Source organism: Propithecus coquereli, unplaced genomic scaffold (assembly GCF_000956105.1).
Source record: "Propithecus coquereli isolate 6110/MARCELLA unplaced genomic scaffold, Pcoq_1.0 Scaffold93, whole genome shotgun sequence".
Taxonomy (NCBI): Eukaryota; Metazoa; Chordata; class Mammalia; order Primates; family Indriidae; genus Propithecus; species Propithecus coquereli.
Genome location: NW_012155618.1, coordinates 5,172,134 through 5,196,514, shown reverse-complemented (window position 1 = coordinate 5,196,514; position 24,381 = coordinate 5,172,134). Strand labels below are relative to the sequence as shown.

Genomic DNA, 24,381 nt, shown 5'->3' with positions numbered 1-24,381 from the left:
ATTGGGGCCAATTTGTGTTAGAACGCTGATCATCTTGAATAATGTATTCCTCCACTGCCATGGGGATAGCTTTAAGGGGATTTTTTAAAAAGGCAAATATGATCTGTACCAATAAGATCTCTTAAGAAGGTAGAATTAGAGCAAAATTAATGCTCACAGAATTCTGATTTCAATATATTTATTAATCACATTTCTCCTACACACATACATACACACATACACACAAACACCTGCACGAAGAGTTTGTAGTGACTAATCCAGTCAGTACTGTGGACTCTGGTCTTAGGAAAGTGTGAGGCAGTGTCTTCAAGGGTAGTAGAGACAATTTGCCTCAAAGATACTCTATTCTCAGGGTCCCAAAGCCAAAGAAGTTTGCACAGACCCCTCCCTGTAAGGTAATTGTCTCCTCATTCATGTCTGGCAAGATCAGGCCATGTTTGCTGTTATGATGATTTGAAATATCGACGGGCCTGGTCTAGTTTGGAAGAAGCAGAGGTGTGTCTTATCTCTATGGTCTTTGATTTAGGTTGGCATATTTACTCACCAGGTATGTGCTCTGGTACACAAACGCAAATTTATACCCTCGGTCATGTTTTGCAAACCATTTCTTCCCTCTTTGCAGTCTTGTTATGATGGAAAAAATTTCCTTTCTTTTTCAAATTAATTTTATTCTTATTTTTTAAATTACAAGAGTAGCATACATTCATTGTAATCAGAGAGATAATGCTAAGATATGTAGAGAAAAATTTAATAATCCCTGTCTTCCCTGGCCCTCTCTCTTCCCACCCCTCTGAGGTGGTAACAGATGTTAATAGCCTGGTGTGTACCTTTGCACATCTTCCTTCCTCCATGATCTCCCTACAAACACTCAGACACACACACGCTCACACACGTAGTGTGTGTCCAGGGGTCCTAAGTGGCTGCAGGAATGGAGTCTTCATTATTAGGGTGAGAAAATGATAAGACAAAACAAGTCACCCTTCAATTTCCGCCTCCATGGAATTCAAAGTCTTCCATTTACATTTTTTATAGACTTTTTTTTTAGCATTGTCTTAACGGTTCTGAGAACATATTACCTTGAAAAGGTAAACATAGAGCCAAAGAGGTGAAAGCTCCTCTGCATCAGACCAGAGAAGGTTGCTTTAGCCCTGCCACTTCTCACTACACTGGGGCAGGTGAGCAGTGATTCACCAGGATTTCAGTATTTATTAAGTGTCAAATAGAAACAAATATTTATTTCTATTACTAGAGCAACAGAAAAATATTTTGACCAGAGGCCTGGAATCTACCACTGTGTGAATTAGCTGAGCAGCCCCAGTCAAACGTGAGCCAGCCCAGAGCAGTATAAGATTTAAAGGCAGTAAGCAAAGATACCACACAGGTTCTGTAAACTTGGCCTCCCAGCCTAACATACATACAGTTAATGGCCACTGGCAGGCATGCTCCTCACTGATTATGGGGAAACCATCCAATTTGGCTATGTCTTTACATAGAAGCTAGGTTGGAAAGTCAACTGGAGCTAGTGGCAAAGCTTCTTCTTTCTTCTTCTCCTCCTCCTCACTTTTTTTTTTTTTTTGAGACAGCAGGGTTTCACTCTGTTGCCCAGGCTGGAGTCCAGTGGTGTCTTCATAGCTCATTGCAGCCTCAAACTCCTGGGCTCAAGGGATCCTCCTGTCTCACCTTCCCATGTAGCGGGGACTAATTCCCATGTAGCGGGGACTACAGGCACACCCCATGACACCCGGCTACTTTTTTCTTAATTTTTTAGAAACAGTCTTGCCATTTTGCCCAGGCTGGCCTTGAACTCCTGGCCTCCCAAAGTTCTAGGATTACAGGTGTGGGCCACCACTGGGCCAAAGCTTCTTAATTATGGAATAAAAGCTAGCTCAAAGTGCCTGGAGGCTTGAGCTAAATGGTGAGACTCTTAGTCTCACCTTCTCTGTGCTGGAGCTTGCTGACTTGGGGAGACCTCCCCAGAGAACAGACCTTCGGGGACTGCCTTTGGTGGTCCTCAGCTCTGGGAAATCAGTCAAGCAGGAAACCTGCAGGTACACAGCTCAAAGGACCCGCCTAGTTTGCACTATTGCAGAATGTTAGCTTTTGCAGTCTGTACATCCCCCCGCCCCGCCCTGAGACAGAGTCTCACTCTCTTGCCTGGGCTAGAGTGCCCTGGTGTCAGCCTAGCTCACAGCAACCTCAAACTCCTGGGCTCAAGCGATCCTCCTGCCTCAGCTTCCCGGGTAGCTGAGACCACAGGCATGCACCACCATATCCAGCTAATTTTTTCTATTTTTAGTTGTTTGGCTAATTTCTTCCTATTTTTAGTAGAGACGGGGGGTATCGCTCTTGCTCAGGCTGGTCTCGAACTCCTGAGCTGAAGCAACCCTCCCACCTCGGCCTCCCAGAGTGCTAGGATTATAGGCATGAGCCACTGCACCTGGCCCAGTCTGTACTTTTGACGTTTAATTTCCCCTTCCTTTTAGCGTGTGATTCTTTTTCTTGTCTTTCTAGTACATTTATTTAGCTGACATTATTCTTTGCCTATTTTGTCTTTTAAACTTCAGTTTTTTAATCTTTCGTATTTTATATTATTTATTCTTACTGTTTATTTTGCTTCTTAATCTTTCTGCTATTTTATCTTATGGTCATGATAATGGTATAATTTTATTTTCAGTAAGCTCCCTTTACTAACATTTATTTCCACATAATGTCTTATCTGGCTATGACCATAACTATGTAAGGGGACAGAGAAGTGGGGCCACAAACGGGAGGATTGTGAAGAGGGCTCTTGGTAAAATAAAGAGGAAACTTTTTCTTCCCCCCAACCCCTCAGGACTATTCAGCAATCGAAACTAATTCATCTGTTTTCTTCACAGTTGGATTCCTTTCACCAAGACCCCTGGACTTCGTTATGCAGTAGATCCTCAGGCCGAGGAAAACAGTATCTAAGTCTACCAAAGAGGCATCTGAACCACTGGAGCTTCCTGCAGCATCTTGCCACCCGGCGGGCGGGAACTGGGAGAAGCCTGAGGCGGTGTCCCCAGGGCTGTGGAAGGGGGTCTGGCGGGACTGCAACAGTCACAGCTGGCAATTAGTGGAGGTAATCATGTTTGTAATCCTTGAGCTAATGGTATAGCAAGACTGTGAATTTGTTCATAACTAAAGCTGGCGAGAGCGTTCTTACCCGAGGCAATGAGACAGCGAAAACCGCAGGAAGAAGCCCGCACAGGGACCGCACGTGATGGGTCCTGCGCGACCTCGCGTCTAACGGGCGGTGATGAGGTGACCCTGCTGCGGCCTGTTGGTGACCCTGCTTGTCCCACCCTAAGTGAGGGTGTCCTCTGAAGGGCGGAATCAAGCTCCGCATCAACTTTTGGGGAAGTCGGGTCCTCTCCTGGAAAAGGGGACGGAGTGGTCCCCAGGCAGCAGCAGAGGAAGCGCCCAGCTGTTTCTGGGTCTTGACCCGCCTTTGAGGTCTGACGCGAGGTGAGGCTGGGAGGCAGCCCCGGGGGGGGTGGGCTTCAAGGTGACGACGGAGGAACGGGACTCTGTAAATCAGATTACCCAGCTTTATGACATTCCCTGTTGTCGCTTGCCCCCAAGTATCTCCCAAGACTTTAGTAAAATGCTGTTTAAATGTTTCCTCTGGTCAAGCATGGTGGCCCACGCCTGTGGTCGCAGCTACTTAGGAGGCTGAGGCAGGAAGATCCCTTGAGCCCAGGAGTTCAAGGCTGCAGTGAGCTGTGATCCAGGCACTGCATTCTAGCTTGGTCTGCAGAGTGAGACCCTGTCAAAAAAAAAAAAAAAATTTTTCCTCTGTGACTCAGTGAAGCTGTGTTTCTCAAAGTAGGTCTGTAGATGCTTTCTTGAGGGAGTGAGGGTTCCATGAGAATTTCCAAACTTTGTGTTTTTGTTTTGAAGATAATCTTAAAGAAAATACATTAAAATGTTTTACCACACTATTTTAGTGCTTAACGCTGAGTTTGGTGCCAACTGAAGAACAAATAACATCATGGCATGCTATGGGAATACAGATTTTGCAGTCAGTTTGAATAGAGAAAGGTGGTGGAAAAATTGTTCAATTTTATGGCCCAAGGTAGTAAGGGCCTCTTCAATTCAAAAGACCTTCTATCATAGCAGTGGCCTATTATGTCCAGAGCAGAGTTATTGTGAGATATACCAACTTGAACTGTTGTTCACTAGCAGGAAAGAAACAGTAAGTAATTTTTATTCAGTAGTATTTTTAATGTTAATCTTCAGTATTGTTTTTTATTATTATGTATTTATTGGGATGTACTATTAAATTTATCAGCCTCTCAAATTAATGAATCAGTAATTAAAACAAGCTTATTACCAAAAAGGATAAATGCTATGATGACATGAAGAAAGACTTAAGTGATGGTTTCAATATTGTTCAAAAGCCAAAAGAATCAAGTGGACAGAAAGTGAACCATGAAATATACAAATAGTAGCTTTACTAACCCAACATCACCAATTTAGTTCCGGCAAAACATCATCCATCACACTGATGTTTTCATTTTGAACTCTAATGGTTTTATATGTTTGTTTGTTTTTAATTTGCAGCTTTGCTTGAATTTTAGAGTGATTTAAGAGTTATATGTATGAGAGATTTATACCTACTTTTATATTTGTTTCATTTTAAAGTAGCATAATAACAATGTTGATCAACAGCAGGATTTTATGGAAATTTTTTCCTTAAATATTATTCAAGCCTATTCAAATCTATTATAGAGAATTAATGGCTAATTCTTATGTCTACTCTTGCTGTCTCAGGCTAAAGGGGTCATAGCACCTCTTAAGGCTGGGGTTGAGGTTGAGGCAATTAGAGACAAGGGAAGAAATTGGGGATGAGTTAAATATTTGTAGACCAATTCATCCTGTCCATGTGGATAATTGCCCCTTAGTCGCAACCTTTGCGAATTTTATTTTATTTTGGTAAGGAAGCTGATTGTTTCCGTAGGCCTTATAGGACACCTGAGTTCTAAGAAAATCAGAAGAGAGTTCTGTTGGCAAAACCAAATAGAGTAAAAGTGGATATTGAGGTAGGCATAGAAAACTAGAAATTTAGGTTTGTGGAGATGAGATGAAACTTATGCGTGTCACAGATAGGGTCAGGGAGAATGCGTTGAACAGGTAGGCCGTTGCACAGTGACACAACTGCACTGTCACCGCACTGCTGCATCCGGAAGAGTCCATTCCACAGTATCTGCGGTACATTGTATGTGCATGTGTGTGTGTATGTATGTGTGCGCGCGCCGGTGTGTTAGTGGTGAAGGTCCCCAGAAACTTGCCTACAGGTGTGTGCGAGCTGGTAGATGGGCTGTCTGGATGAATGGGAGACCTCTTTCCCCAAAAGGGTTTGTTCTGAGGCTTCCTTTCAGGTGTAAGTTCAGATGTATTCTGGGGTTTCCTTGAGGTTGGAGACAAGATCCCATGACTGCTTTTCAAAACTGTTCCTTTCCATTACAATCAAGTTTTGGAGTGATTCACGGTGCTAGTGGAAGGCCACATTCCTTCCACCACTTCTTCCGCTGTTTATCTCAGTTCTGTGTCTTGGTTGTTGTAAGCAAGTGGATGGCATAGAGAACTAGATCTTGGCTAGTTTATCTGGGAAGGGTGAAAGACAGGGTGAATCCACACAGATGATGTCATCAGAGAGAGAACGCCAGGGATTATTGACATCTGTGACTCAGCCACTTTCCAATATTGGGGAGATCTAACGTTTATGTAGAAGAGGGCATCTGCTTTCTCCACTGCTTGGCGCTGATCAGTGTAAGTCTGGGTGTGCCAGAGGATAACTGACTGATGCTGTGAGCTGCCTGTAGTTCCTCTGTGTACTGGTCAGCTGCTGGGTGGTAGTTCCCCCATACACAGACATGTACTGCAGATACTGCGGAATGGACTCTTCTGGATGCAGCAGTGCGGTGACAGTGCAGCTGTGTTATCTGTGCAATGCATTCTCCCTGACCCTATCTGGGAGTGATGGGTGGAAGACAGGTGAACTAGAAAATGGAGAGGCTTTGAGTAATACCTTCTAGAATAAAGAATACAAATTAGGATGTGAGGTTTTCTTATTCTATGTTCTTATGACGACCTGTAGTTTTCTTTTGTTACCTGTAATAGTTTGTAATGACATATTTGTATATCTATTTAGTTAACGTCTGTCATATATCTTATATTTTAAGCTATATAAGGGTAGGGATTGTAGCTACTTTTACTTACTGATGAATCCCAATGGCTGGTACAGTGCCTGAGAGAGAGTGGGTTTTCATCAAATTCTTTAAGAATGACTGACTGCTATTTCGAATTAGACGTTTTAGTTATCTATTGCTGCATAACAAACTACCCCAAAACTTAGCAGCTTAAAACAATAAACATTTATTATCTCACAGTTTCTGTGGGTCAAGAATTTGGAAGTAGATCAGGGAGGTGGTTCTGGCCCAGGATCCTTCATGAGATTGCAGTAAAGATGTTAGCCAGGATGCAGCCATCTGCAGGTTTGATTAGGGTTGGAGGATACACTTCTTAGACGGTTCATTCACATGGCTGCTAGTAGGTTTCAGTTCCTTTGGGCTTTTCCCTCCATTTAAAAAATTGATATGTAATTCATGTACCCCTTTAAAGTATACAATTCAGTGGTTTTTAATAATTTTACAAAGTTATGCAACCATCACCACTATCTAATTTCTAGAATATTTTCATCCCCCCAAAAGAAATCCTGTATCTATTAGCACTTACTTACCACTCTTCCCTCTCCCCAGGCCCTAGCAACCACTAATCTTCTTTCTGTCTCTATGGATTTGCCTAATCTGGACATTTCACATAAATGGAATCGTATAATATGTGGCCTTTTTGTCTGGTTCCTTTCACTGACTTACTATGTTGTCAAGGTTCATCCATGATGCAGCACATCAGTACTTCATTCCTTTCTATGGAAAAATAATCTTTCATTGTATGGATAGATCACATTTTGTTTGTTCATTCATTAGTTGATGAACATTTGGGTTGTTTCCACTTTTGTGTGTGGATTTTTTTGGCCTTTGTCACCCTATTTCCTCTGCCTTTTTGTCACTGAAATTTGAAGACAATAAAACATGATTCCCTTTCTAACACCTCTTAGTGCCTTTCAACTGAAGCTCATAGTCAGGAAGTCCAGTCTGGTCTAAATAAACTCTTGGTTAGTCATGGTAAAACCAGGAAGAGGAGGATGGGGCTGGGCCAAGTGGTAAAACATTCAAGTGATGAGGAGAAAAAGAGGCACTGGAGGAAGAAAAGGGAGGGGAAAAGGAGGAAAGGCAGGGAAAATATGAATAACTGAGAGAAAATTGGGAAGAAAAGGGGATTGAGGAGAGAATCCTCCAAAAGCCAACTTGACTCAGTCTTCCGGCTCCCACTGTGGTCAATTCTTTTTGTGTTAATTCAGAATTTAGGCCAACTTTGGGCTTAACTACTTTGAGATTGCTGGAATGTTGCTCCTCTGAAGTGTTCTAGTGCAATATGACACAAGAATTTGGCCATGTTTTTATGAGTTTTATGTGGAGCTTTCCTCATGCAAGTGTTCACAAATGTAGTCTGAAGAGGACTCAGGACTGAGACCCTAACAGAGGCTCTGGTTAAATTTTCAGTGACTTGTACCCACTTCTGAAGATTTTAACTCCAGGCTAAGACTGTTATTCTGCTATAGTGGAGCCTCTCTCTGCTAATTCAGTGTTGGGGCTCAGAACATGATACCCCAAAGTTTGGCATCTTGGCATGCTGAGTACTTTGAACTGAAGAAAACTGGAAAGGCCTCAGAATCAAGATCTTTCTGATCTTCTCCTGTCCTCCTGTCTCCTGCTGCTCCTTGGAACAACTCATAGAAACTGTTAGGGTGTGAAGTCCATACTCGGGGGGAGAAAGAATTCTCAATGAATAGGATACATAGAAATAAAAGTTTATTTATTTTCCTGAGAAAGAAAGAAAGAAAGAAACAGAGATAGAGAGAGACAGAAAAGGAAAGAGAGAGTGGCTGCAACACACGGAGGGAGAAAAGCAATGTTGGGCTAAGAGGAAAGTTGCTTGGTGCTTTTAAAGGCTAGAAATGGTGCTTTTTCCCTCTGCTTCAGGGGACTTATAAGAAAAGCAGCTGTGAAGCTGCTGTGTTGGCTTTTTCTGTTTCTCACCTAGCAGACTGATTAGCAGAAATTAGTTTCTTCTTTCTTCTTGATAGCAGGAGGTATCTGGTACTGTCTCTTCTTGAGGAAGTCGGGGAAGTTCACAGTCCTATCATCCCCTCAGGAACTTTTTCAAGGCTGAGAAAGAACTCAGAGATAGCAAAGTTAGGCCACACATGTTTTAATTAAACAAAGGGTAGTTGTGTTGTGAGCTTATTTCTCTTATTTTCTGTTTGATAGTTTATTTCCTCTGTTAGATGGGTTATTAGTAAGACCACCTTTCAGAAACCACAATTCCTCTTCCCCAAAGCAGGTTATAGAAACCATGAGTCTTTGGGTCTTCATTTTTGAAGGCTCTCAAGTCATGTAAAGTTTTGATTAAAAAAAGTTGTTATGCTTTTCTCTTGCTAACCTGTCTTTTATTATAGGAATGTCGGCTGTGACTGTTATAGTGGGTGAGAAAAGGTATCATACCTCTCTGTCTACACCAGTCAGTTTACTACATAATTTTGGAATTGAGAGTGATTTCAGATGTCATCTAATTCAAGTCATCTTGGCTTTGACCACAATAAATCTGTGCATCCATTTCCTGAATTGTAAAACAAGGTTAAAATATTACTTATGTCAATAAGGTATTATGAAAATTACATAAGTTAATGTGACTTACATAAATGTAAAGCACTTTGAACCATGCACATAGTAAATGCTCAAAAAATGTGAAACATTATTATAACAGTTGACTTATATTAAACCTGTTATTGCAAAAGTAACTGTTCCTCTCTGTCAGCAGATCTCAAAGTCTGGTGTGGGGACCTATGGGAGTGGGGATAGGGATTTCCTGGAGACCCTTTTTAGGGGTCTGTGAGGTCAAAACTATTTTCTTTCTAATACTGATGGGTTATTTCCCTTTTTCATTCCTATTCTCTCAAGTGTTTTTCAGAGCTGTGCGAAGTGATAACGTAAACACACAGACGCAGCTAAAGAATCCAGCTCCCGTCTATTAAGCCAGACATTAGACTTTTTTCACTAAATGTCTTAATTTAAAAAGTTACTTGTTATAAAAATGTTATGTTAACGTATACTGTATTAGTTATTTTAAATAGACATTTTCAAACTTTGTTTTAAGTCTAATACAATAAATATTGATATACCCTGCAGAAACAAAAGCTCTTTGGGGTCATCATCCTCAATAATTTTTAAGACTGTAAAGGGATTCTGAGGGCAAAGTTTGAGAACCAATGCTCTGAAGCAACCCGTGTCTGAACAAAAGTGGACGCCTTGTGATTGCCATTGCATCAACCTTTCAGGCTCCACGCGTTTTTCTTGTGGTTTTTTCTGCCTAGACTGAACTTCTTCCATCTCTGCCTACCAAAAATCGTACCCCTCCTTCAAGTGCATCTAGAACTGGTTCTCCTAGAAGCTGGTCCAGATTTCGCACCCTCCTGGGCACCCTCTTCCTGGATGCTGGGCCCTCGCAAGAATGTCCAGGCCTCCCTGGGACACGTGCCCTTCTCAGCCTTAGGTTAACACTCTGCATTGACTGAGACTCTCTCGCCGGCAGGGTCTAGGTTTTTCCAGACCTGGGCGCTCCTCCCATCACCAGCCCGGCACAGCGACCACACGCGCTGATTAAGAAGTGGTGCCTGGTCTCAAATAGGCCGGAGAGGCGCCAAGAACCACCACCGAGTCAACTAGAGCCCATCGGTGGCTAGGCGCTGCGCAAGACACAGTGCGCCGACCCGCCTGCTGGGCTTTCCGAGAGCGCCCCGCCATGTGGGGGCGGAGCCACGCGCCCAAAGGGCGTGGCTTCCAGCTGGCGCGGGAAAGGGGCCTGCGCCGCCTGCGCGCGCACAGTCGGCGGCCGCGCGCAGTACACTGAGGGCCGGGATGGCGGCGGCGGCGCCGGCAGCTGGAAGCGGGACTCCTCGGGAGGAGGAAGGACCTGGTGGGGAGGCAGCGGCCCCGCAGCCCCAAGCCCCGACGAGTGCACCCGGGGCTCGTCTCTCGAGGCTGCCTCTGGCGCGAGTGAAGGCCTTGGTGAAGGCGGACCCCGACGTGACGCTAGCGGGACAGGAAGCCATCTTCATTCTGGCGCGAGCGGCGGTGTGACGGGAGCGCCAGGGCGCGAGGGCGGGCGGGGAAGCGTGGCGAGGGGCGGGGCCTCGGGCCTTCCGAGGGGCGGAGCTTGGCGGCGGCCTGGGTGGGATTCTGAGACGCGAGTGTAGACCCGGCTGTGGGAGGAGTATCTGGTACCTGCAGGAGTTGTATTGGTTTATTAACGCACCTGCCTCCTGTTAAGGGCCCGGGCAGCGACGTTAATTTTCGTTTCCAGTGTCTAACAGAACTTGTAGGAGTGTCTAGTGAGTGAGTGGTGTTGATTTAAAAGTAAGGGAAGAGGGACGTGTCATTCTGGTGTACTGGAGGAGAGGGTAGCGGAATCGATCTTCTTGAAGCCCAGGACCACCTTAGCTTCGAGAACATCCCCATGCGCCTGAGCCTCCCTTCACCCTCCCTCCCCTGACTCACAAACCGGAGTGCTCACGTCCTCAGTGTGCTATAACATATTGCAAGAACTCTGCTTGTTTGCTTCACAGGAACTGTTTGTGGAGACCATTGCAAAAGATGCCTACTGCTGTGCTCAACAAGGAAAGAGGAAAACGCTCCAGAGGAGAGATTTGGGTAGGGTGGCACTGTGGTGTCTGGGGGCAGCCAAGAGAGGGCTGGGCTAGGCTTCCCTTTTCCCTCTGGTCTGAGAGGTGCCACCGGGTCTCCCCCTATGATGTTTTCCGTTGGCTTGCCACAATGTCAGAAAGCCCTACCTCTATAGTCTCTATGCTTCGGGGAGCTGGAGGGGTGGGTGGTGGGGCAGAGACTGAAAGGTGTCTGGGGGTTGCCAAAGCTGAGCCTTCATACCTTTCTGCCATATTGTACCAGAAAAAGACATTTCTTTTTACCTAGCAAATGGGGGTTTGATTTCTGACTATTGTCTGGCTGGTAACCCTCACCAGCTTTCACACACTGTATTTTCACACTCCCTGTTATATTGCTATACTGTTCTCTGATGACTTTTAGAGCAAAGAGAATAAATAAATTTAGGAGTAAGCCAGGGTTGTCAGAGGGTTCCGTCCTCTCTCCTCCCCTGTTGAATAGTATTTGCCTAGGCTTTTCTTGCTCTTGTAGAGAGACCAGTGAGAGTTGGTGGTAGAGTCAAAATGGAGCTCAAGACAGCAAGGGTCGCATTTTATAAATCCCTCATTTGCGTAAAGCCTCATGCCCTTCACTGTGTGGATCGTACTGTTTGTGGACTGATGTCCGTGTGACTGGAGTTAGTCAGGTATCCCTTTACCTTGTGTTTCAGATAATGCAATAGAAGCAGTGGATGAATTTGCTTTTCTGGAAGGTGAGTTCTCTATGAGTGGGCAATCATTTCCACCTGTATTTTTCATGTTAATGATGTGAGTTCGAAACCTTATAAAATGGATGTCTGGTTCTTTCTTCTGTAGGGATAATTCTTTCTCCCTGCTTGTTATTAGGATAGGAAAAACTAACTTGCTAAGCCTAGTGAGGCTGAGTTTCCTTCCTTAGGGAATTAGAATTTCTATTGGAAAATTGCTAACCATAAAGCAATGGGAGGGACTGTAAAGACCCTAGTGACATTAGATAGATTCAAAAGTTTGATTGCTACTTTGGTTTCCATCCCCAAATAAAAATCTTGCCTCATTATCATAATGTTAGAGGTCAGAAACAATTGTCAGCATTTAAAGGGTTACCTCTTGTTCCTTTTTCTTCAACAGTCTGTGTAAAATGATGATTTTGTTGCAGTGAGATTCTGTACTTGCCTGTATTTATTTGTTCTTAGGAGTCATGGATTAACTTGGGTACTAAATTTTGTCATTGACATAGTAAATATTTGAAATACCTCTCTTAGAGGTATTAGCTACCTTCTCTCAGGGCTACTTCTCTTAATTCCTAAATCTGATCAGCTTACTGTTCATTGCACATACAGTCATGTGCTGCATAATGACTTTTTGGTCACCTACTGACTGAATAGATGATGGTGGTCCCTTAAGATTATAATGGAGCTGAAAAATTCCCATTGCCCAGTGCTGAAGCCATCTTAACATCATAGTGAAATGCATTACTTTTTCTATATTTAGATACACAAATGCTTACCATTGTGTTCCAGTTGCCTACAGTATTCAGTATAGTAACATGCTGTGCAGGTTTGTAGCCTAGGATCAACAGGCTACACTATATAGCCTAGGTGTGAAGTAGGCTATACCATCTGAGTACACAACAATGTTCGCACAATGGCAAAGTCATCTAAAGATGTGACACATTTTTTGGAATGTATCCTCGTCACTAAGTGACACATGACTATATTTTGATTGGGTAGCTTTGTGTGAGCCACGTCCCCAATTCATTCTCACCTTTACCCTACCTGGGTGTTCCCATTACCTCCTTCAACCCTTACTACCTTCAGAAATCTTTTTTTATTTATTCCACTCTTTTTCACTCCTTTTTTCTGCATCTCTATATCAACCTAGGCTCCTGATCCTTTTATAGATATTTCTTAAATGTCTTATTAGATACATTCCGATGTCCAGCTTCATACATAGATTATTGAGTATTCTCTTAATTTGTAGATCTTCCTTTAGTTTCTGTTTCTGCCTGCTCATTTTTCTTAAAGATAAGTTTTGTTAGTTGTCTACCTAAGTCATGTAGCTTCTTGTGATGGACTCCCTGTAAGTTCTCCAGTCAAATATTTTTGGAGCCTACTTTACCTGTTGATTTTTAATTACCAGCTTTTCAAAGAGACAAATGATGCGTTCAAATTTGTATTTTAAATACATAACACTGCTGCTCTGTGGAGAGTTGTTATGCAGTCTTCCATTCTAGCCTCTACCATGGCATGCTACTTGGCTTGGATTTTTAATAAATGGCTATTTATTGAATGGTTGATGTGTTCAGTTTCCTCCTCTGCTCCAATTATCTCTGTAATTGAATCCCTCTGCTCTGTCCTGCATTGGTAGATCTGAATTTTAACCATTGTAGTCCCTATGGATTCAGTCTGTATTATATTATTTTGTACCTGGTAAAATAAGTGGTCTTATGTCCTTAGATGTGTATGGCCTAAGCAGATAAATTTTTTTTTTCCATTTTTAAGCAAAGCAATACATATCCATGCTTAAAAATCAGATAGTTACCTAATGGCTTATAATAGAGTAAATCTGCTGTCTGCCCACTGTTTTATTGCTTCTTTTTTTTAGCTTTTCTGGTGGTTACTTATATTTCTAACTAATGTACTCATCCCTTGATGTATCAACTGTAGACATTATGTATTGACTTCCTGCAGTGAAAAATTAAGATTTGGTTAACCTATAGTATCCCATACATTCACTCCCTCTTTTCTGATTTTTGGTAGTTGTAGCACTAGTTTTAGTTTCTTTTTTAGCTTTATAGTTTATATAACATACCAAAATATCTTTTATTGTTGTTGTACACAACTTTCAATGTATTTGTTGACTCCCCACTTTGAAAGGTATGATTATTAGTATGCCTATCTGCTCCTTTCTCCCTTTTAGCTCATTTCTAGCTCTCAGTTTATGTTGTTTATACTAGTACTTTGATATTGTCAAGACTGATAACATTTGTATCTTAGCATAATTAAATCTTCCATATTTTATCCATGGTCCATTGTAGAAGTTGAAAACCAGTGCTGTGAATAGTCTTCCTCTACCCTCTGTCCCTTAATCCCTTATTCCGGCCCCTTCCCTGCAGACAAGAGTTACTAGTTTCTTGTGCAGTCTTCTGGATATTTTATGCAAATATGTTTGTATGTGTGTATATACATTTTTTCTAAGTCTTATGAGCTGTAACACATATGTAAAGTATGTGCTATAAATGTATAGTCAATAAATAATAAAATGAACACTCTTGTAACCACCACCTAGACCAAGTGATAGAATATTGTCACCCCCAGAAGTCCCACATATGTTCCTTCTTCATCTGTTCTCATCCCCTTTCCCTGTACCCTGATGTTTTTGGTAATTACTTGATTTTCTTTATAGTTTACCACATGAATAGGCATCCTTAAACACTAGGGTTTAGTTGTTTTTTTTTAAGTTTTTGTAAATGGAATCAAGCCATATTTATTCATTGGTCATCATCTGTCCCACATCTGTTTTAATACATTTATGAGATTCATCTATGTGATTGTGCTTAGCTCTAGTTTGTTCATTTTCTTTGCTATGTGGTAGTACCACAACTGAACAATTTTAATGTTGAGATTTGAGTAACCTATTTTTGGCTATTATAAACAATTTGCTATGAACAATCTTGTACATGTTTCTCTAGGTAGGTGTGCATGTATGTATAAAATATATAAAATTGCTAGATCACAGGATATGTGGGGTATGCATATCTCCGTCTTTTGCAGGTAGTGCTGAACTTCCTGTATAACATTTCACATCCCTACAGGCAGTGTGTAATAATTCTCATTGCTCCTTATTCTCACCCACACTTGATATTATCAGAGAGAGTTTTTGATTTTTAACAAAGTGGTATGAATGTAAGTGATAATTGTGTAGTGGTTTTAATCTGCATTGCCCTGATAGCTAGTGACATTAAGCATCTTTTCATATGCATGTCCGTTTTTTGGGGGTGGGTGTGACCTATTTTTCTATGGGATATTTTGTCCTTTTTCTTGTTGATTTTTAACAATGCTTTGTATGTTTTGGTTACGAATCTTTTTCAGTATTTGGGAAACATATCTTTTCCTGGTTTATGCCTCGCCTTTTCACTCTGTAGGTTATCTTTTGATAAATATCAGTTCTTAAGCTATTTAAATGTATCAGTTTTTTCCTTTGTAGCTAGTGCTATTTGTGTCCCATTCAAGAAAATTTTCCCTGCTCCAAGATCATGAAGGCATTCTCCTATATGGTAAAATGTATAGCTTTGTCTTTTATAACAGTGGAGCTGACTTTTTATATACTGGGTTGAGTTTCATTTATTTCTTCATATTTAGGTATCCACTTGTTCATATCATTATCTCACTGCTTTGCAGTATAACCTTTGATAAATTAAAACTGTTTCTGACCATTTCGTTCTCTTCCATTATCTATATGTGTATTCCTACATCAATACCACACTCTCAATTATGGTAGTTTAATCTGAGGGAGCAAGTCTTCCTACCATGTTCTTTAAGTATCTTGGCTATTTTTAATTCTTTGTATTTTCATGTACATTTTAGAATCTGCTTGTCAAATTCCACAAAAAGGAATATTAATTTGGGTTGCATTGAATCTATAGATTACTTTAGGGGAGTAATCTTCACAATAGTGAATCTTCTAGTTCATAAACATGGTCTGCTTTTCCGTTTATTTAGATTTTTAATGTTTTTGATAAAATATTTTACCTGAGGAAATCTTGACATATTTTGTTAGGTGTTCTCTAAGTACTTAATATTTTTGATGCTATTGTTAATGGTATCTTTCTAAAGAAAATTTTATTTTCTAAATGTTTCTGTATGTAGAAATATAATTGATTTTATAAATTATAAAGAGCTACGGAAGCTGCTTGTTTTATTTATTTTATTATTTTATTTTAATTAGAGAAAGGGTCTCACTCTGTCACCTAGGCTAGAGTGCAGTGATGCAATCATAGCTCACTGTAACCTTGAATTCCTGAGCTCAAGCAATCCTCCCACCTCAGCCTCCTGAATAGCTAGGACTACAGGCATGCGCCACTATGCCTGGCTATTTTTTTTTTAATTTAAAAAATTTTCTGTAGAGGCAAGGTGTTGCTGTGTTGTCCAGGCTGGTCTCAAACTTCTGGCCTCAAATGATCCCCCTGCTTCAAGGCCTGAAGATTTTCTTTATATGTATATGTATGTATGTATTTAGCTTTATGAGTTGATTTCAGCAGGGACTTGCCATTATCAAAAAGAGGGACTAATTTTTTTTTTTTCCAATTAGAGGTGTTTTTCCTTTGTTTTGTTTTTCTTTTCCTTGAATTATCTGGGTTTTCCCCCCTCCAATTCATTTTAGTCTCTCCTTTCACTATGTAGACCTCCTTCAAATACCTGGTCATTTTCATTCTCTTAAGAATGAAGGAATAAGAAGGCTGTTTGGAAGGGGTGTGTGGGGGTGGAGGGGGGTTGTTGCCTGGCAGCTTTACTTTAGGGTAAACAGAGGTCGGACCAGGTGTTATGCTAGGGCCCCCCAGGGCCAGAATGCAGAAGGCTTAGGTGTGAGGAGATGGTATTTTCAGAAGCTGCTTTAGTTCTCTCCAGATAGTCCATTTGGTTCTTTAGAAGAGAGCCCTATGACCTTTTTTTCCAAGTTAGGTTTAAATGCCTGTCTTCTGGTAGTGTTACATGTAGGAAGGGTTGTGGGGAGATGAGAGCAGCTGTTTCTCATACAGACCCATGGGTCATTAACCCATTTTTTGTTTTGGATCTCTTTCTGTCATTCCTGGTAACTGAGTCTGGAGCCTCCCTATGGTTTTCCTAGACATGGAAACCCCCCTTCTTGGCTGCAGCCCCCTCTGTGTTCATTCTAAGCTAATTTTTCCTCTGCTCTATTTATAAATATAATTCAGTCAGATTTCTGTTATTCAATTTTTTGTTGAAATCCCTTAACTGCTACTGAGCCCCTATCCTTTATTCTAGATTTATACCTTTTTAAACGCTTTTTCCTTTTGAATGGAATCTTGGGTGGAGGGCTGCATACAAACTTGTGAACTCAATCCCCTGTCTGAAACCAGAACTTTCTAAAAAGAGTATATGCTCTTTGCTTAGAGAACTTATCTATTTTATATCATTCACCCTCCCTTTATATGGTCTTCACAAATGTTCATTGACAACTTTCTTAGCCCTTCTCCTACCTTTAATTCTAACTCTCCAAACCAGCATGCTTAATTCTTAACTGTTCACTCTCTGTAATGACATGTTTTTTCCCAGGGATCTATTGGATAGATACTCCTCGAAATTAGTATTTTGGTCTTAGAGAACTGCTGCCAATGTCAAAGCCCCTTCTGCTTTCACTTTGTCCAGTTTGTTACCCTAATCCGGAGGCACCTTGCTTTACTCACTGCTCTTTGTATATTTAGGTACTTTGGATTGATTGCTGAGCCGGGCAGTTTTGTGAGCATTCATCTGCATCCTTCAGCTCGTCCCTCTCTACAGGCCTCAGCTTTGAAGAACAGAGTCTTTGCACTTACACTCTTCCTGTTCTACCTTCACCTACGCCGGGATAAGCAGAGATCTCATCTGCTAGCTTTTCTCTACAAGGTCTTCCACTACTTATGTCTGTCTTCCATGTCAAGCCTGGATGCAGCTGCTGCTGTTTGGAGCAGAAATGAAGAAAGTGTTCTGCATAAGTGGCTTACGGAATAAGGAGGACCAGAATAAAGGTCTTTGGTCAACTTCAGTCTAATGTGTTTTATAATCTTGGCTTTGTTCTTGCCCCCATGACTGGAGAGCCGCCAGGCCCAGTCACAGGCATTCCTGATCTTCCCTGCCAGCCGTTCTAAACTGCAGTCCTTTCATTAATTTTGTTCTTCATTTTTCCACCACATCACCAGAATGTGGTTCTAGAATTTACAGAATGCCACTGGTGCTCAGGAGTCCAAATAAATATGGTCCTAGATTGAAAACCAGTTAAAATTTTTTTAACAGTTTTAATTATTGAGACATTCACATATCATACAGTTGACCACTTTAAAGTGTACATTTCAGTGATATTTCATGTTTACAGATATGTGCAACAATCACCACAGTCAATTTTAGAACATTTTCATGGGAATAGAATCATAATATATGGTCTTTTGTTGTTTTTTTTTCACTTAATGTTTGGCTTTTTTCACTTAATGTTTTTAAGGTTTATCTAAATTGTGGCAAATTATGTATGAAATTCTTTTAACCATTTTTATTAAATGTATAGTTTGGTGGCATTAAATATGTTCACACTGTGCAACCATTATTATCCATCTCCAGAACTTTTTTAAGTCTTCCCAAACTGAAACTTCATACCCATTAAACAATAACTTCCCATTCCCCCACTGGGAGCACTACAGTGGAGTTTCCTAGTAGTGTAGATCATGTGTAGGGATGGAGAAAGGCAAGCTACAGAAACCTGATATTAGCCATATGCAGGCCTAATTAAAAAGACTCAGAGCAAATTATGCCCAAAAATAGAACAGTTAAAAATTTGTCTTTGTTTGTGTCTGAACCAGGGATCTGACATTCAAGGCTAAATATCTCTGAACATCTTGGTGTTTAAAGCATTTTTTTTCATTTTTCCTAACTAATTGGTTCAGAATGTTCTCTACATCATTTTGGATTTTTTATGCTCTTTAAAGTTTTATGTTTCATCCTGCCTCCTTTTCCATAGGAACCTAGCGTCCCCAATCAGATGTATAAAATTTAGGTAACTTGGGATCTTTAAGAAATAACGTGGTAAACTGTGGGTGTGCATATTTGGATCAGGATGGTGGAATGAATATGTCTCACAGAGTTACCCTTCTCTAATGCCTAGTGGTTTTTTGTTTTGTTATTTGTTTATTTTTTAGAGACAGGGTCTTGCTCTGTCACCCAGGTTAGAGTGCAGTGGCGTGATCATAGCTCGCTGCAGCCTTGAACTCCTGGGCTCAATCGATCCTCCTGCCTCAGCCTCTGAAATAGCTGGGACTATAGGCATGAGCCACTGCACCTGGCTCTAATGCCTAGTTTAATAAATGAATAATTCTCCCCCATCAGGTTTATACAAATTATCAAAATATTTTACCTCAGCAATCAAAGAATAGGGCACATGGCAGTACCAAAAACTTCAAAAAGTGGTGAATAAAGAATGACATAGAAGATACTGGAATTGAGAGGAGTGCATTATACAGAAAGGTTCCAACTCCATCTTCCAGAAGTCATAACTGTGAGTCACCAAAAACTTAAGAATTCTTATACTCTCAGTCAGGAGAAAAGTAAACCAAGGGGGGAGCTCCTTTTGCCTTTTCACTGTGGAGAATTGGAAACGGTTCCTGAGGAGAAAGGGGTGAAGCAGATGGATGCAAGGGCTATACACCTAACCAGAGGATGAATCCCAAACTCAGGGGACTGGAATAGAGCTCCAGGTTGGTGGAATGAATCCTAGTACTGTATGGTAGACCTCCAAGTTGGCCCACCTTCAAGCTCAATTCTCCCTCTCCACTCACCATACCTTCAGGCCAGGAAAGGTATGTAGAACAGCCCTCAAACTGTAGCTCAGTTAGGAGCACAGATTAATCTTAGGTGTAGTAGGAAGTAAAGTGGTTAAGAAAACGGATGCTGGAGCCAGAATCCCTAGTTTCTAATCTGCCTCTTCTTCTTATAAGTTACTTGAATGAGTTACTTAACCTCTTTGTGCCTGAAGTTTCTCATCTATAAAATGGGGATAGTGATAATACCTCAAGATACTTGTGAGGATTAAATGAATTAATATACAGAAAAACTTATAACAGTGACTGGCACATAGTAAGTGCTGTATATTAATAGTTAAGTATATTAATTGCTATTATTATATTACAGCAAATAAAAGATGTGAAAAGACTGCCTAAACATGAGCAGAGAGAAAAGAAATAGCACAACTATGTAACAAGCAACAGCAAAACAAGAAACAGAAATAGTGCCCAAAAGACAAGGAGCCCAGTCTAGAAGAAGAGGAGCCCAGGGAACAGAAGAAAATTCCTCATGAGTGCTTTGGATTACAGAATAATAATGGCATGAATTAATGACACAAGAGTTCAAAAGCTAAGTAATACATTAAAGAAATGAAGGGGAAATTGCAGAACTCACTTTTCATGGCCAGAAATCAATTTATACTATATAAAATGCAAACATGAAATTTTAACAGATTATTCATTTCTTAAATTTTTTATAGGCTCTTAACCTCTGAGGAATGTGTTCAGAAGCCATTTTTCTTATACTGAAGAAACATTTGAAGTTCAGCATAAGTTCATTTTCACTTGAGTTTTTTACTTTAACAATTTTAGTAAAAGCAATTTTAGTATTTTGTAATTAAAATAGCAGCTGTAGTAGTTCTGTTTCCCTGTTTGTTCATTCTACCCAACTTTCTCTCATGAAAGTATGCCTAGGGTGATTTTTACTTAATGTTAATGGTGGTTATTTCTAGGTAGCAGAATTTTTTTTAATCTTTTGTCGGTGTTCTTTTCTGCATCACTTATCGTATAATGCACATTGTTGTGATGTGTAGAGGGACCAGAACTAGGAGGAGACTGGGCAAGTTTTGTGATAGTGGGTTGGGACTAACCAGTATATCTCTGAGCTGGCCTTGGGATTGCTTGTCCCAATATTGCATATTGGTTTCCCAAGAGTGATAAAATCCCCTAATTTTCTGGAAGCCAGATTACATTTTGTCTTCTCTGGGACCTGAGAAGTGACAGCTACTTTGTGAACAAGGATCCCTGTACCAGGGAGCTAGAGCCCCAAAGACAGCAAAGATCTCATTTGTACATGCTACAGTGTTCCAGGGACTGTCATTATGCAATATTATTCCCACTTCACAGAAGAGGAAGTAGGGTCAGAGATATAAAAAGAGTGAACTTGACTTCTCATAGGTGCTAAGTGGTCAAGCCCAGCTGGAGCTGTGATGTCATGATTCCACCAGCCTCACTCTCTTGGAATGACCTGCATTTATTATAGCTACAGGATCTTCTCTTCTAGGTTGTCTACACAGACTGCATTGTGCCTGTGTAGGTTGGGGAAAGTTGACTTTTTGTCTTTGAGCCCCTTGTTTCATATCTGGTATATTGAAGAAGGCAGCATGAGGGGGCAGAAAGGGCATAGAATCAGAGTAAATAAACCTGAGTTAACTCTCTCACTCTGCTCTTTCCTAGCTGCCTGGCATTAGGCAGGTCATTCAGCCTTCCTAGGCCACACTTTGCTCTAAAATGAGAAAGTGGACAGGATAATGATAGAGGAGGATATACTTGGAACAGCCATTGTGTTTCAGGCCCTGTGCCAAGCACTGTATGTGCAAGATCTCATTTAAATTTCCTGACATTGCTGTGCGGAAGGTGTTATTACAACCTTCATTTTACAAATGAGTAAACTGAGGCTTAGACCCAAGGTCACACAGCAGTTAGGGTTAGAGCTGGGGTTTGAATCTTGCCAATGTGATTCCAGGGCTTATACTCTTAGCTAGCTACACTGTAGTGATCTCTGAGATTCTCAAAAGCTTTCAAAATGATGTTTCCAGATGTGAGTTGGGGCTGACTGTGTGGGTGCTGCTGCTGTGAGGACTTAACACAAGGCAACGTCAGACAACTTCTTCAAGCCTTCATTGGTGGTGGCAAAGGAAGCAGCTAGCAGCCAGCTGGCCATACTACTTCTATGATTTCTCTCATGGAAGAGAAAATTGCTTGAGGCTTTCAATCTCATCCCCTCAGAGGGCAGGTTTCCTAAAAATAAAATCTAGCCGTGCCCCCAGATCTCCATTTCTCCAGGGAGAGTTACAAGCATACAGAATGAGCTAGTGGCCAATAATCAATCATGCTAATGAGATATTCTCTTTGGAGAGTGTGTGTGTCTGTGTGAATACCTTTGCGTGTTTTGTCCAAGGATATGATGTGCATGTTTTTCATGTATCAAAGGCAACATTTAAAATATTACTACAAAAAAGAATCCCTATTCAATAAATGTTACTGGGAAAATCAGATAGCCACACACAAAAGACTGAAACAGGATCTGCACCTCTCGCCACTCACAAAAATTAACTCACAATGGGTAACGGACTTAAACCTAAGGCATGAAACTATAAGAATTCTAGAAGAAAATGCTGGAAAAACTCTTACAGACATTGCCTAGGCAAAGAACTTATGAAGAAGACCCCAAAAGCAATCAAAGCAACAACAGAAATAAATGGGATCTGATCAAATTAAAAAGCTTCTGCACAGCAAAGAAAACAATCATTATAGTGAAGAGACAACCTACAGAATGGGAGAAAATATTTGCATGCTACACATCCGATAAAGGGCTGATAACCAGAATCTACAAAGAACTCAAGCAAATCAGCAAGAAAAAAATTAACCCCATTAAAAAGTGGGCAAAAGACATGAACAGAAGCTTTTCAAAAGGAAGATAGACTAATGGCCAATAAACGTGAAAAAATGCTCAACATCTCTAATTATCAGGGAAACGCAAATCAAAACCACAATGAGATATCACTTAACTCCAGTGAGAATGCTTTTATCAAAAAGTCCCAAACAACAAATGCATGAATGTGAAGAGATAGGAACACTTATATACTGTTGGTGGGACTGCAAACTAGTACAACCTCTATTAATACTTTAATACAATGGAGATAACTCAATGAACTAAAAGTAGAACTAGCATTTGATCCAGCAATCCCACTACTGGGTATTTACCCAAAAGAACAAAAGACATTCTACAAAAAAGATACCTAAACTTGAATGTTTATAGCAGCATGATTCACAATTGCAAAGGTGTGGAAATAACCCAAGTACCCATCAATACAGGAGTGGATTAATAAAATGTGGTGTTAATATATGTATACATGGAGTACTACTCAGCCATAAAAATGGTGAATTAATACCTCTTGTATTAACCTGGGGGGAACTGGAAACCATTCTTCTAAGTGAAGTATGACAAGAATGTTAAAACAAACACCACATGTACTCACCATTAAATTGGTACTAATCAATCAACATTTATGTGCACATATGGAAATAACATTCATTGGAAATCAAGCAGGTGGGGGGGAAGAGGGGATAGGGAAATTCACACTATCGGGTACAATGCACACTATCTAGCGGATGAGCACATTTATAACTTTGACTCAAATGATACAAAAGCAATTTATGTGACCAAATGTTTGTAGCCCATAATATTCTGAAATAAAATAAAAATGTTACTACAGTAAAACTAAATAGTCACCTGTCTTATGACCCAGCAGTTCTTCTGGGCATTTACTCAAGGGACATGAAAACATATGTCCACTGAAAGAATTATACATGGATTTTTTGTTTGTTTGTTTGTTTAATGAGTCCAGCGGTCTTTTATTTTTTTCACCTCTCATGTCATGAATTCACAGGGAATAAGTTCCAGCAGCTCAAGGTCGCTTCCATTGCTTCTCACAAAGTGTGCTACACCTATTATGCCATGAATTCATAGGGAGTAGGTTCTAGCAGCTCGGGCTGCTTTCCATTGGATCTTACAAAGTGTGTTTCTCTGGGTGGAGCAGGCTGGTGCTTCAGTTGAACCCAAATACCTTTCTCTTTGGCTTCCTTCTTTTTCTGATCATTTTCCTTCACATGTTTCAGGAAGCTATCTTGGCTCTTAGAGTGCTTAATATGCTCAATACACACATTAATCCTCTTGGCAAGAATCTTGCCCTTAACTTGTTTACAGCAGTGCCAACAGCATGCTGGGTAACATTGTAGACTCTTCCAGTTTTGCCATGGTAACATTTGTGGGGCATGCGTTTTTGAACAGTACCCTTGATGTCTACAATATCACCTTTCTTGTAGATTCGCATGTATGTGGCCAAAGGAACAACTCCATGTTTTGTAAAAGGCCTGGAGAACATGTATCGGGTACCTCTCCTCTATCCCTTTGTGTTTGTCATTTTGGCGCATTACTGGAAGATGGTGGCTCCTGCCAAAAAAAAGGATACGTGGATATTTATAGCAGCTTTGTTTATAATAGGTTTAAATTGGAAATAGCCTAGGTGTCCACAAACATGTGAATGGATAAACATACTGGTATATTCACATGATAGAATGCTACTCAGCAATAAAAAGGAATGAGCTACTGATATATTCAACAACATGAATGAACTTAAGAATATTTACTATGCTAAGTGAAACAGGCTTCACACAAAAGAACCACATGATGTAATTCCATTTATATGAAGTTCTAGAAAAGGCAATGAGGACAATGGTTGTCTCTGGGGATGGAGGTGAGGATTGACAGAAAAGGGGCCTGAGGGAATTTTCTCTGTTCTATACCTTGATGGGGTCACATGGATACTCGTGTTTGTCAAAATTCAGCAAATGACTTACTTTAGATTATTGCAGTTCACTGTCTAAATTTTATCTTAAAAAAAGCCTATAAGCAAATTTTATATTCTAATTAATGATTTGCATGTTGAAGTGCTAAGGGACAAAGTGTACTGCTATTTATTATAAGTTACTT

At 40.7% G+C, this 24,381-nt stretch overlaps 1 protein-coding gene and 1 pseudogene across 2 annotated transcripts; one reads left to right on the top strand and one right to left on the bottom strand.

Moving 5' to 3' along the window:
* Positions 1-10,030: 10,030 nt before the first annotated feature.
* POLE4 (polymerase (DNA-directed), epsilon 4, accessory subunit) lies at positions 10,031-17,605 on the top strand. Of its 2 annotated transcripts, XM_012664866.1 has the most exons (4): positions 10,031-10,277; positions 10,769-10,853; positions 11,533-11,574; positions 17,286-17,605. In XM_012664866.1, the coding sequence occupies exons 1-4, from the start codon at positions 10,062-10,064 to the stop codon at positions 17,297-17,299; spliced, it is 357 nt and encodes a 118-aa protein (XP_012520320.1). In that variant the 5' UTR covers positions 10,031-10,061; the 3' UTR covers positions 17,300-17,605. The 2 variants fall into 2 exon arrangements, with proteins under 2 accessions (XP_012520320.1, XP_012520321.1); XM_012664867.1 differs by lacking the exon at positions 11,533-11,574 and having other exon boundaries at positions 10,040-10,277.
* A 5,734-nt stretch (positions 17,606-23,339) lies between these two features.
* Positions 23,340-23,812, bottom strand: LOC105826857 (annotated as a pseudogene).
* Between the last annotated feature and the right edge of the window lie 569 nt (positions 23,813-24,381).

Bases quoted from the DNA above. Each gene is read 5' to 3' on its own strand.
- POLE4 (XM_012664866.1), top strand. From the start codon at position 10,062: ATGGCGGCGGCGGCGCCGGCAGCTGGAAGCGGGACTCCTCGGGAGGAG. The intron at 10,278-10,768 runs GTGTGACGGGAG...TTTGCTTCACAG, and splicing joins TCATTCTGGCGCGAGCGGCG to GAACTGTTTGTGGAGACCAT. The intron at 10,854-11,532 runs GTAGGGTGGCAC...CTTGTGTTTCAG, and splicing joins GCTCCAGAGGAGAGATTTGG to ATAATGCAATAGAAGCAGTG.